Genomic DNA, 15,224 nt, shown 5'->3' with positions numbered 1-15,224 from the left:
TAACTAATAAATTAAAGGAATACAGTCACTGGACAATATAAATGTCAATGCACTAGGGAACAGAATAATGGAAAGTAGCACTTATTTCTTCAGGGTTATTAACAATTCATTATCCATTCAAAAATGTATTATGTAAAAAAATAATTTTTCTTGAAATATCAATGCGAATTTTATATCTTTAATAATTTTAAATAAAATTTCATTCTTAATTAATTTCGTTTAACCAACTATCCAAAATTTTGGAATCAGTTTAATTTAACTGAGAATTCTTTATTTTCTTACTCTCTTAATCATTATTAGAAGATATAATGAGTAAGTATTTTCATCATAAATCACGATTTCATCGTTACATCGTTTCACGAGTAATCATCCAATTCCAGTTTTATTGTTCCAATTTTTAATATAAGCATGAAAAATAAAGAAGCTGAAATTAAGTACTAGATTTCGAAGATTAATTATTAGGAAGGAAACTGAAGTATTCATTGAATTCATTACAAAATGACTTAAAGCTGATCAGATTCACTAACAGTTTACATTGTTTTCGTTGGTTCAATCTGAAAGAGTAAAATATTATTTTTCCTTTTTCAGTGCCTCCCAAAGTTGTGATAACAGACGAGCATGGTCAAACAATGCAAGATGTCATAGGGCCTTATGACGAAGGTTCATCTGTATCTTTGTTTTGTGAAGCATCTGACGGTACGTGTATTAAACGCTGTTTTTCTAGTTCAAATACAAAGCTTTTTCAAGTATAAACTTTTACATGTTAAATCTATGAGTTGATGTTTGTTATAAAGAATTCGTCATACCCCCGTTTTTATATACTATCACACAGACATTTCTCTTGATACGTTTGAAAATTAACATTTCCTAAGAATTAACGTTTTCTTATAAAATACACAAATATGCTTAGAATGAATCTGAAAACTCATAAAGTGTATTTATTACGTAATAGTAACATGATATCTAATGTATTTACAATTTTCCACGAAGTTCTTACTCGGTAATTAATTACTGTAATTTTAATCAAATCAAAGCAACAAAAAAGCGGTAAAAATATTCATTTAATATATATATATATATATATATATACAGAGTGGTCCAAAATTATTAAACGCATTTCATATTTAAAAAAAGAAAGAGGTACGTACACGTTTATTGGTTTCTTTTTAAACAGTTTTACACAACAATTTTAATTTCCATGTTTCTGGTTATGTTAACTGTCAATAACTGTCGGATCTGTGGAACTGATCTCCTCATGCAGTAAAAAAAGCACAGAGTTAGTTAATGCTTGGTTCGCACTGGCTGTAGATGAAATCTTTGGCCATATCTACTAATCGAAAAGTCAGTGAAAAAGATTTTATGGGACTCCGTAGTTCTAACGGAGCTAGACAAAAATTTCCTGATCGCTGGATTGGTATTGGAGGGCCGATATTATGGGCGCCATGATCCCCCGACATTAGAGCACTTGTCGTTTTCTCATGGGGGTATGTTAAGGACTTAGTGTATGCAACTCCTGTTCCGAATATCGATGACCTGAAAGGACAAATTACTGCAAAACACTTGTCGTGAAATTGAATATCGACTGTATATTTTGAGTGCCGCAAATGGAGCTCATGCGTATGTTATTAAATTTTTAAAATATTGATGTGTAAAACTGTTTAATTGCCTTCCCAAGAAAACAATAAACGTAATAATAACTCATTTTGTTACGTTTGTACGTAATTAATTTTGTTATTTTTTTCAAATATGAAATACTTAATTTTGGACCAATCTGCGTATGAATGAAAATAAAAATCAAAAGCTTTAATAAACCGAAAACTAAACCGCACTTTGAAAGCTGCTGTAATTTAGTGGTAATTCATATTAAAAGTAAATTAAAAAACATATTCAGAGGCAAGAACTTGAAACAAAACGAAACAGTATATACGCAGAATACTTAAAATTTATATAATTGAAGGATTTTTTTAATAATTTTTGGTAAAATTATAAGCATATTTAAAACTGATGGGTTGAAAAAACATACTTAGATAAAGCCAAGCAGAACAAAAGCAAAATATATAGACACTCTACAAAAAAAAAAAAAAAAAAAAAAAAAACTACGCAATAAAGAAAGAATCATCCGAAAGATCTGAACTTCCGTATTCCGTATGCATAAATGCTTTGACCAAATATGCAAATACTTAAAATTGGGTGTCCAATGAATTAATAGTGCGATCTCCAGCACATCGGAGCTGCGCATTCAGCCGATGTATATAAGGAGCTGTTTTTGAATTGATGTTAAAATATTTTGTTGCATCGCGATTTAGGATACCTTTCAACAACAGAAAAAGTGCCTCGCCGCAGGATTAGAGCACATTACGAGCAACTTTCAGAGTTTGAAAGAGGCAGATTGGGCAAATCGGACCATCTCTCGTCATATGAGTTGAACCGATGCGGCGATTAGAAGATGATGGCAAGAATGAGTGGACAGTGGCAGATTTCAGCGTCATGATGGTAGCGGTCGACCTAGGGCTACAAAACTGATCGGGAGGACAGAGTGATTGTCAGATCAGCTGTTACAGCGCCTGATTCATTGCTATTAACCATGAGATGTGCGAACCGCACACGAGTGTCCAACATGATCATTCACAGACAGCAGATAGAGCTCAATTTACGCTCGTACCTACCGTTAGCCACCTGCCACACACGCCTGCCTGCACACTGTCGAACAAGCTAACAGTGCTTCTTGGCCCGATCAGGTTGGAATGATGCTGACTGGCGACGTATAGTCTTTATCGACGAATTCCGCATCCAACTGTGTCGTGACGATCATCGAAGTCGTGTCTGAAGACGCCCAGAGCAGCATGCCTATCCTGCTTTCTCTACTGCACGCCACACAGGCCCTCAACCAGGAGTTATTGTTTAGAGTGACATTCCTCTTGATAGCCAGACTTCTTTGGTCGTCATTAGAGGCACACTTACAGCACAGCGGTGCGTCGACGACATCCTGAGTATTGTTTTGCTACCGTTCCTTTTGCAGTACCTTGACATTAGTTTACAGCAAGATAATGTCAGAGCACATACGACACGTGTTGCTATGAGCTGTCTTACAGCTTGTCAAACACTTCCTTGGCCAGCCAGATCGCCAGATCTCTCTCCCATTAAGCATGTCTGGGATGTGATTGGGAAAGCGACTGCATCTACCAGCGAATGTTGATGACCTAACCCGAAAATTGGAGCACATTTGGCAACAAATACCGCAGGAGACCATCAGGTAGCTTTATCAGTCTATGCCATGCCGTGTGGTAGCTTGCATCCAGGCTAAAGGAGGCTCAACACCTTACTGGGCTCGTTACTTTGTAACTATGTAACTCTGAAATAAATCATTCAGATGTTCTGAAAATTTATTATTTTTTTTTATTCTGTGAATAATCTTTCTAGCCACCAATTTTTGTTTTTATCGGACAGCTCCTTCTTGGTGCGTCGATTTTTTGTCAGAAAGTGTATATATTAAATTATAGATATCAATTTGTTAGTTTCCCGTTATTTTTAAGTGAATACTTGAGAGTTTATTTTTATTAGCATAAATTTCACAATATTAATATAGCTGACATGATTACATATTATTATACTTCAATTTCGATAAATAATTGATAAAATATTCGAACAATCAATTTACATCAAATCGAGATTTGTACGACGACTAAATGGATGTTTAAAACCACTGAGTACTGGTAGTTTTATCTTCTGGATTTGAGCCCAGGTAAATGCCTTGGCTGCACGATTAATTTTCCTTTTTTCCCTCTCTATCTCTCTCTGAGTAAAATACATACAAGCCATTTTTTATGTAGTCCTATGTAGTAGTTTTCTATCCTCTTAAGCAGGCAGCCATCTGTGCTTCGTCATGTTCATATAAATGTAAAACATGTAAAGCTAAAATTTCCTTAAATTTCACACCTCGCAACAAATTTCAAGTTTTCGTTTCTGTTAAAGGTTAAATATAAAGAGAGACTACTTTAACAGCGTAAATATACTGCTAAATAACAAGTGTAAAATCTGTGTTACATGTATTAGAAAGAAAATCAATATACATAATCTTTTTAAAGACCTTGATTCTCAGTCATTAAAAATTTTTTTAAATTAGTTTTCTACGAAGCATAATCTAAGAAATGTTTATACATATACAAATTTTATTTAAAAGCTATTTGCGCTGGTTTGACACATTAAAAATTTTTCAGAATTAAAACTTTGAACATAAAGTATCCGAAATTAACTGATGCGAAAGTAGTTTTTCTATACTTGAGCTTCTATTTTCAATTAAATATTTTATCTTTCGCTGTAAATGAGAAATTGATTCCCTCTAACTATGCGATATGGTATTTCTTAGCATTTTTATAGATCTTTGAAACTTAACATTTTATAGCTTTTAGAAAATTTGCTTTAAATTACTTTTCTTTGGAAAATTAAATATGGCAGAAAAAGTTATTTGAAGTTTCGAATTTAATAATTTGTTTTTCAACGTTTGTAGCCTCGTGTGTTTCTTAATGTTTTTAATTTATGTCAAATATTTTTACGGTTTTTAACCTAATTTCTAATTTGTGGCGTAATATTTCTTTTATTTATAATAAATATTGGTTTGTTGGAAAGCTCCTGCAACATGATCACAATAAACGTAACTCTCTCCAAATTTCTAACTCCTATTTTATTTATTCTACCATATAATCTACATCATGTTTTAAAAGGCAAACACATTTCAGGAGATTTATAATTCTCTGCCGAAAATTGGATGACGGCTTACTGTCAAAGAAGTCTGCCAGGTAGATTTTCACTTCATCAAGTGAATCAAATTTTTCTTCGGAAAAAAAAACCCTCTGAGGCCTAGCAGAAGTAGTAGTTAGACTGTGAAAGTTACTTAGAGCATGGTGGTTACAAGGTGGTATCCACTGAAACTCTAGGGGTCCATCCGACTCTCCAATGAAACATAAGCTCTGGCACTGTCCTGTTGAAATACAACGTCCCTACGATTTGCAAGTTCGGATTATATGGTAGAATAAATACGTTTATGTTTTCTATTGACCAACGTCTTAATTTTTTCTAATTGATGAAGCATGTTCCTGAGTTTACTGTTTTACATTAAGAAAGTGTTTCAAAAAGGAGAATTGCTTAGTGATCCCACCAGATCGACAATGAAACTTTTCTGGTTAGAGCCCTGGTTTCAACGCCATCTGTAATTTGTTTTCTGCAGTTATTTGAGTATGGCTTTGGTATCTGTAGAAATATGTCCAGAAGTTATCATCAATAAATATTTTTCTGAAATACGGAACACTTTCCTGTTTAAGCAGAAGCTGATCACTCATTTTATCGAGCTTGTTGCGTTCAATCAGTTGATGAAGCCATCAAACTTCATAATTGCTTTTGTAAACCACTCGCTCGAGGTGATTTAGCACCAATGGATTTGGAAAGTCTGAGGGTCTCTGCACCTCTGAAACAGCACATTACGGATCCTGGTTATTAACAGCGTTCATTTAGTGTTCATCTACCATAGATTGTCTTGTTCTTACTTCGCCCTTTAAGGTCAGAAACCTTTAGAATAAACGGTTCATTGTCGATCTTATATAGAAACATCATTCCTAAAGATGGAGTAAACCTCTCTACTGTTTCAGCAATGCTATGTTTTCTATGGAGCATAGAGTGTCACATGAGTGTATGCTGCTTCAAATTGTTCATCGCTTTAGCAGTTCCCTATATAAATTAGTTTGGCTAGCACATTATTTTGGCTAATATAAAAGCATCCACATTCGCAATGTGTGTGGATGCTTTGATACTTCGTTGATATACTGGCTTTCTACAGGAGATAACTTATGGATTCCCTTGAAAGGCTTGACATATAAGAAATCCAGAAAGAAATTTTTTCTTACGATACCGATCTAAAAGGGAACAATGTGTGTGGAGAAAAATATTGCATTTTTATAGTAAAAATTTTCCATGACTCTGAAATGAGTAAGCTCGCAGTTGCATAAATGGTGTAAGACACTTTGGGCAAATTAGATTTAATTGATTAAAACGCGAGCAATCGAGATCTATCTTCCTAAGGAGAGGGATGCTTTCTTGAAGGACGTTCTGATGGCAAATGGTCCACATGCACATGGGAAAAACCATGAAAATGCCCATACAGTCATATTAGTATTCAACTGCTTTATCGCCCGGCCGCTGTCTGCGCATTAGTTTTGGATAAACCAATATAGTTTGTGTTCTTCGAGATTTATCCTGTGCTATACAAATATACAAATATATACTACAATGAATTCAATGCCCCTTTTTGATCTTGGATTCAATTATGAGCTAGGCATAATTGAAATTTCAGTACATTTTTGTTCATAAAATTCCTAATTACTTAATGCAATTATTCCTTCTATTTATATAGTTACAAATTCATTTCCAGAGTTTACTGCTATAGCTGATATATCCGATTATAAAGCTTAAGAATTTCGAATTTTAAGATATAAACATATTCACCATCATCATAAACTCTATTATGATGATTTTAAAATTAAGTTCCTTCGATAAAATCGTACAAACTATTGAAAACAATTAAGTTTACCTTAAAATAGCGTTTTAGAAAATGGCTTGTAAGCCATTTTCTAAAACAATATTGATGATGATGTTATCTAGAAGTTCCATGTATATTTTCTCTGGATGTTCTAGACTTGTATTTGATTTTAAGGGGCAGAAAATTTCTCCTGAATTTAAAAATTGGAAATGAATGACTAACATATAGTAAATATTAGTTAAATAAATTTTATCTTTATAAAAAAAGGCAAAATAAGTGGGATAATCGAAGGGAAAATCTTGAAAATTCGCGACCTGAGAATTACACTAATGGTTTTTTGATATTTTTGGGGACGATTGGAGTGCTTTCAGAAACAATATCCACCAAAAAAGAAACAATTTATGTAAGCAACTAGTAAATAACTAGATAAGCATTAAATTATACAACTTTTGCTCATTTCACCGTCCTACAGAACTCAAATGTTTGTTACATTTTTTCCTTCCAAAGATACCGTTTTTCAGCAACTGTCAAGACTCATTCAGAAGTTCATGCCAAATCAACTTGAATCTCCTTCTTGTCACGTTCAAGAAAACTGAATAACATCACACTATGAAGAAGAAAGTTATTTTGCGTTCCCAAGTCTCTTATCTGAAAATTAACAAAGAGAATCCCATAAAGGCACGCTTTCAAACAAGCATTAATTCTCCTTGCAAGACCAGCTAAAAGGAGTGGATGTTCATTTCTCTTTCCCTTCTTTTGAAGTGAACGTTGTTTGTATGATCCTAATACAACGTCATTCTGGAGAGAATGTAATCAATTAGTCCATAAATCTCATCTTTTCATTTTTGCCGCATTCTGCGGGCTGGAAAACACGAAGAAGTCTCTGTCGGGGGGGTAGCTATGCAATCTACATTTAGATGAGTGTGTCTCATTACTGATGCCTGAAGAGACTTTCCAAATCGACGATCTGTCTTTTCTGGGGGAACTGTGAAGTGGTTTCATAGATAGTTGCATTCGCAAAACTTTAAAACTTCTCTAGTACTGTCAACGCCATTAAATGGGATCAGGTTTCCAATTTAGTGTTCAGATTTTGATGTATTATAATATACACGCGCATATAATCTTCTTTAATGGCATATTTATTCTTCTGCAGATTTTTTAAATAAAAATAAAAAAAGGCTATTTAGCATCTACAAAACATTGATAGTACTTGTATGTAACTCAGAAAACGGCTTTTCGTTTTATTCCAGAAGTTTAGCCAGCCTTTAACAATTCGAAAGTCTTTCACTGTTCTCTTTGGTGGAACAAATTCAACATTTTAGTTGGCCATCTTGGAATATGGAATATGTTTAAAAGACAACTAATCCTCTTTATCATTTAAAAGCCTCAGGGACTCAGATTGATCCTAATTAAATACTCTGTATGCTTTGAACACAAATTATATTGGCTGACGTAATGCGTACTTTTTAGCTTAAAAATATAATTCTTCGCTTCAAAGCGATTGCTGATTTGAATCTCTTATGAGGCTTAGTAGTCATAAAACGGCATGTAAATGATCCTATCTGTAAATATGGTATGGTCCCTGAAATGATGAAATAGTCAATCAAGGATAAATATTAAATTTTAAAATGACATTACTCGTTTGCTTCATAAAGTGATTATTATGAGTTGTTTTCCTATATTACAATTTTAAATCATAAATATATTTATCTTTATCAAGTAGGCAGAAAATAATTCTTATCGAGAATTTTAACCAAAAATGTGTTATATAATTTTCACCTTAAGCTCTAGAATTCTTAAATCTATCAGTAAGATTATTTTCTGAAATATGTATTTTCGATATTGGTTTTTCATAATGTATAACTGATGCAATTTGTTAGAGATAATAAATGCACGTTCTTTTAGGTGAACCTCTTCCTTCGTTAACCTGGTGGAAAGGTAGCATTCTTATAGACGACACATACAATATTACACCGCAGGAAGTAGTGAGAAACGACGTGCTACTCACAGACTTGCAACGATCAGACCTTATGGTGGATATAACCTGCCAAGCCTCAAACACAAATCTCACTAAACCGAGAACAGGCGTTGTCATGCTCGATCTAAATCGTAAGTTATTATTTAATTTCTAAATCGTATATGGGCTCTACTTGATCTAAATCGTAAGTTATTATTTAATAATCATCAGTCTATTGCTGTAAATTTGAGAATGAAATCTTTTCAATTTTTTTAAGAATCAGATTTCAATAATGTGCTAAGTAAGTAACTCAAGTTCGTTTTCGATATTCTTTCTAGAAATTCTTCCCCCTCGTGCAACAGTGTACTTTATCTCTCTCTTCGCCTATAATTTCTTTCAGTGATGTCTTAAAACCACTGTTATAGGCCACACTAAGCCACACAGATATTATCCAATGAATATTTACAAGTTAAAAGAAAATGTAATAAGCTAGATGATTAAAAGTCAGTAAATCAAATACATATATAAATAAATAAATAAAAATTAAAGTACTTACTTATTATTCCATTGGTCATGAATGCTGGCTACCCTGAACAAAGAAAGTTCGAGAGAGATCTAGCCTAAATTGCATTAATCATTCCTAGGGAATACTGAACGAAATTATGTCTCTTTATTTAATAAACAATCAATATACAATCCCCTTTTTTCTGCTTTTCGTAAAAATGTAATCTCCGATTTCTACTATTTTGTTAAGGCCTCCAATTTTCCCGAAAGCGCTGTTTAGAAAGCTATGAATACAAGCATCCCGCAGATTATTGTTCCGATCTAGTAATGTTTTCTCGTTCATATTTGGCAGAAAATATCCTGTCTATCCATGCACACATTTTTAAACGGTCGGATAACATAACTTTGAAAATAATGCACCATAAAAGCCGTCCGAAATTTGAACAATTTTTTCCAAAACGCAAGAAAATATATAAAAATATATAATAAATATATAAGTTTATTTATGTCATCGCTCATAGAAACAAAACGTGTCTTATCGAGAATCGATCGGACTTATATCTAACGAATAAGCAGGCACTGTGAGAATGCTATGATGTCAGGCTTATCCATAACTACCTCTAAATTGTGCTTTATTGCCATTGACTTGATAAATATTCATTACGTCTTTTAGAATAAATTACTACTAAATTGTGAGCAAGAAGTGTTGTTTATGCTTTATGTTGTTCTGAACAGAGTTTTCATTGTGGTCTAATAGCTTTCAAGCTTCTGAAAACGAAATCATCTGACTATTAACTCGTTTTCAGAGAACTTGCCCAAAACGCCTGTGCACTCATACATCAGCAGGTCGGCCGAACGTTTGCGGCCCATTTCTATCAAGTGCCTTTTCATATCACGTTATTGTGTGGCTTACTGCTTTGAGAGTTGTTAAATGACACGTTAATAATTCCTTTGAAGCAACTAAAAGTAGCTTTTTTATTTGAATGATTCTTCTCTCTCCTTTGTTTAGCTTCAACTTATAGCATATCAAGGTCATTTCAAGCCCAGTAATAAAATTAAGAGTCCACTTAGTGCAGAAGGTAATCCATCTTACATTTAGTATTTTGTGTGATATTAGTACATTAATGTTGGTGAAAAATATATCACCATAAAAGAATTGTCGGAAATGAATGAAATTTATTTCACATGTTACTGTTAACGGTAAAAATAAACAATCAAATTTACAAGACAAAAAAAAAAAAAAAAAAAAAAAAGGGAATGTCGAAGATCAGTACTTTGTTTGTCCGCCACGCTGAGCAATAAGAGCCTGTACTCGGCATTGAATCATACAGATTCTGATTATAATCCTGAGGAATGGTATTCCATATGGGTTCTACTTGATGCCAAAGTTCAGTTTTAGTACCAGCTGTACCGACCGATGAAATTTCAGACATGCTTAGGGGGCTACATATCCGGTGGAAAAGCAGTCCATGAAAGAAGCGAAACCTGTTGTGCCATAAAGAAGACTTGCGCAGTCTTAAAAGCATGTGAACGGGATTATCCTGCGGAAATACAGCGCCCGTAATGCGTCGAAAAATGGGATGGATCTCTGGCTCGATAACTTCCCTGATGTAACAATCACTAAGGAGAATCCTACATGGGATTCACAATTACACCCAACAGCTTCCCACACTATGATGCCAGATCCACGTGCGGTATGACGCTGGATAACAGACTGTGGGAGCAGTCATTCCCCTCTGTTACGTCTGACGCGTACTCTCCCATCACTATACCCCATCACTGTACTCCAGATTGTAGCAAGATTCATGGCAGAAAACAATTTGTTGCCACAGGTCATGTTACGTATTGTGTTGTCGTGCGCATTGAAGTCGGAGGCGTCTGTGATTCAGCGACAGGGGGATTCTGCGTAAAGGTACCCTTGGAAGCTATGCTGCAGCAGACGGCAACGAACCATGGAGCTAGTAAACACAACACATGCAGCCGTGCTCCAACGTTGTGCTTAATGGGCGAAGGAAGGAAGGCTACTTTATGGTCCATCATAGACATACGGATCAGGTGTCTGTTGCCCCGTGCCGCTATGTTTCTGCGTGCCCCACTGCCAAGATTTCTGTCCATTTCTTTCATACAGGCAATCACTGTTGTTGCATTATGCTGTGTGTGGGCTGAGACTGCTTGCGTCCATCCTTTCGCATACTGATGATGCGGCCTCGTTTGAACTCCGTTAGTTGTTGGCATGGCAACCTCCGTCTTTGACGAGGCTTATTGGCCACTCATTAAACGTTCACCTCAGACAGAAGACGATAAACAAGTTTTAACGCAAATTTACAGTCCTTTATATAAAAGGAAAAAGCGGCCGGTTCTTTTTCCACACATGCGCAAATCGTTTTTTTAATTCTAATCATTTGCATTTCTTACCTCACTTTTACATTTCCTGTAAGTTTGGTTCAATTTGCATAATTCCTTCACGGCATTGCAGTTTTCACAAACATTAGTGTATTATCAGTGAGATTTAAAACTTAAAGTACAAGTAAATTTTGCAAAAAGGTTTCTAAACCTGATTTCAACAAAGAAAGAATTAGGTGTCCATATTAAAATTATCGGGTCTCAGTTTCTTTACATGTATTTTAAATATTGTTTTACTAATGAGTCTAAGGCACTATCACCAAAAGAATCACCAACGTTCTGGCGATTAAGGCAACAAACAGTCGTATATGTTACGAAACTACACGTAAATCTAAGATTCTAACATAACTGGGAAATGCACATGCAATTACAAGTGATTTTGTTAAAGGGAAAAATGTGACGTTAATAAAAATAAGCTTTCAGATGGACTCCATCTTTTTATTTTAAAAGCTCGGATAAAAAAATCCCATATTCGAATCACCCACCAATGATAATCTAATCACTAAGCGTATATTTAAAATCTATCCTAGGTGTATCTTTTACACTTTTAATGAAATCATCAAATGTCCTAGACTTTCAGGTAGTCACTGCTATTGCAACCACCTTAGCAGAAGTCGCTAAATTTTGAAAATGTCTCGAAATCTAACAACCAGGTGCACAAATTTTCTTCAATCAACCATGCTGAAAACATTATAACACAGACGTCACCATTCTCGTACGTTTTCGTTTCTTTTTATTGTATTTCAAGCTCCAACGACATTTAGAAACAAATTGTGATACTTTTTTGCCTTAAAAATAATTTTAATATATGCGCTCGTAAGCAACGGAAGAAACTACTGAAAACTTTCTGCAGGAACACAGAATTTTGACCCAAAATTTCTAAAAGGACCAACAGGGAAATACGTTTTGCAGACTGCCGGTGTTGGCGATGTTTACGCAAATCTGTGTCACAGCATTTCTCTGATGTGTTATATATATAAAAAAAAAAAAAAAAAAAAAAAAAAAAAAAAAAAAAAGATCGATTTGCAGTAGGGCAGAATAAGACAGCAAAAGCATTGGAGACAGATTGGACGAAGAATGTAATTGTTTTATTTTTAATGTATCAAATAATCCTTATTTAATAATTAAGATTTGTACTTTAAATTACTAAAGTACGCTTTCATTTCATGTCTGCCGACTTACGATGAATAACAATAGTTTGTAAGTTTTGCAAAACAAAATTTACGAAAACCATCAACTTGCACCCGATTAGTAACTTTTATCTTTTCATCTCTAAAAATGTATTCAAACTGTGCCAGTTCGGTATTTCGTTAAAGCGTAAGTATCGAATTCCATCACCTTCAGTCATCATGCACCTAAGGCTTTTCATTTCAATTTTCATAAATCTTTTAAGGAAAGAATTATGTATGTGACGTTGTAGGATTTTAAAATTAAAGATTGTTTTCATTTTAGGAATTTTTGCAATTTTATTTCATTTAATACTTTTTGTAAATATTAGTATATTTGTATATAATGTACATTTTTTAAAAATTTATTTTAAGCTGCATGACAGCCTGTTTGTTAGACATATCACACATTCCCAAATTTTTCATGCGGCATATCCTTAAGAAATTTTAATATGTTCTCTCACCCCAATAGCAATGCAGTTGTATAACCAAATTTTAAAATAAACAAAAAGGAAATACTATAAAACATAAGCAGAGATAAAGAAATATTACAAAACATAACGTTTCCATAAATCTTTCAAAAAATGAATGACTGTTTCTTTTCTGTTTATACGACAAGAGTTTTTCAAATCGGGACATATTATTGGCACTTATCGTGACACTAGTATTATTTTGCATATCTTATTTTACTTTCAAGCGATTTCTGAATATTATTTTGATTGACAAAAGGGCACTAATTCATACTCACTTGAGTATGTCATCGCAAATGGGCTGAGCATAGTTTGTGCCTTTTAACTTGTAATGTTGCGCGCTCCCAACCTGCACGCAACAATAGTGCTGACTGCTATGAACTGGAAAGTACACAAAGTCTTGAAAAGGGTTTAAATCCCTTTTTATTCAACTTTATAAATTACAGATGCGTGCTCTTGACGCTCACAAACTACGCCGACCCGGCGGTAAAATAAAAATAAGAAACTAAAAATGAATAATAAAAAGTGACTACCTACGAGGCTCTCTAAAACGTAACTAACCTAACCGCGTTCTAAGATACCGCTGAAAATTCAGCAAATTTCTGAATATTACGTTGAAAGATTTAACTATCTACCGAGGCAAGCACACAGGCCGAAACGCGTGGTTCTTCAATTTCTAACTAGCCACCTCCACGCTCGTGAAGCAAGAAAGCACACTTTCGAACTCGTTTCCCTTCTATTTAACTCAGAATACTTCCGCTGACTATTTCGAATACTTTGCGCGTTCTACTAAAATTTACATACTCTGGCATTGGCAATTCCAGGGAAAAGTAAGGCTTGACAGGAAAGATAGTTTAAACTTAAAATAAATGTTAGTTAAAATAAATATAAACCCTACATTTGCCGCTGGCAGAATTTGGTAAACTTGGAAGCAGGTCCTAGAAACGACCTGTTGAAAAGTTTCCACAATTCTGAACTAAAATTTAAGAGCCTCGTTTACATAAAAAAAACTCTTTTCTCACAAAAGTTAGAATAAATTTCTGTAGATACTTATTTAACCCTCTCTTCTTACAGCAACCTTTCCTGGACTTCAGCAATCAATCTGTTCTCTTCCTTTCAGCATCTGGAAGGAATAAGTATCAGTATCTTTCTAAATACATTATAATTTACACTTTCTTGACACTGAATAAAGTTTGTTTTTGATCGATTTATTTTCCTTAATTACTGCTTAATTCACATTCATTCAAGTATTCAAACATGAATTTAACTTTACCCTGGCACTCCACCATGTGTGGTGTCAAACGGGAATATTCGTGTTTTAGTATTGCAAAACTTCCCCTAACCACAATGATTTGTCAGAATTCAACGACCAAATAGACACACCTTACTCGACATTCTAAAACTCGATGAGCTATTTTAACATTCTTAAAATTCAAGTGTAGGTGGAGAACCCTACAAAACACATTCATTCTAAATTCCCCCTCATTCATCTTTAGACATGCAGGCTTTCGCTCTAAAGCATGATTTTATCTACAGTTTAATACTTAAATTTGAATTCATTTCTTTTGAGCATTTAGTTTTAGCATCTAAAATTTTATGCTTCTAGACTAAATTCTACTTTTACATAACTTTCAAGTATTTACGTATATTTACAAAATTCTAATACATATGATTTGTACAATTTACCATAAAATTAATAAAAGAAAAATAAATTTTTACTTTACACATTCTTCGCCAAGCTGGCGGCACTGAAACTAAAGTTCTCATTAATACAAGAATACGAAGTTATTTTACTTTCGGCCCAATTTTGGCTTTAACATAACAGAATTAGTCTTTCGACCAACAGGAACTGCTTGCTCTTAGATTTTACACTTAAATAATACTTTTGTCTTAGCTAAATAAAGTAAAACAAAACTAAGTCTCAACCGAGACAAATTGACTTCCATCAAAACATAGAACTTCGTATTTACGCATAACATTTCGGAACAAAAGAAAAAAAAAATTATAGAAGATTTTAACTTTTTCGATAACTGAGTTTTCGATGATTGGAACTCCGACATCCGCTTCTGGCAGAACTGCTCCCACGATATGGAATTCATCGACGTCAGTCGTCTCTTTTCTGTCCTTCGAGTGTCGTACATATTGATATTTCTTTTTCGCCCTCTGCATGCTGGCCTCTTGGAGTGGTAGTCGTT

The 15,224-nt window shown here is 34.1% G+C and overlaps 1 protein-coding gene across 4 annotated transcripts in view; it reads left to right on the top strand.

The window, feature by feature from the left end:
* LOC118189750 (protein turtle-like) overlaps positions 1-15,224 on the top strand; it is a 766,067-nt gene that overhangs the window by 357,581 nt on the left and 393,262 nt on the right. For all 4 annotated transcript variants that reach the window (XM_085825382.1, XM_085825381.1, XM_085825380.1 and 1 more), the window contains exons 3-4: positions 589-696; positions 8,435-8,638. In XM_085825382.1, the coding sequence (XP_085681508.1) occupies positions 589-696; positions 8,435-8,638 (312 nt within the window). The remainder of the gene's footprint in view (positions 1-588; positions 697-8,434; positions 8,639-15,224) is intronic.

This window comes from Stegodyphus dumicola, chromosome 10 (genome assembly GCF_044657685.1).
Source record: "Stegodyphus dumicola isolate Sdum_Otavi_A_Nest chromosome 10, ASM4465768v1".
Taxonomy (NCBI): Eukaryota; Metazoa; Arthropoda; class Arachnida; order Araneae; family Eresidae; genus Stegodyphus; species Stegodyphus dumicola.
This window is presented reverse-complemented; position numbering and strand designations above follow the sequence as displayed.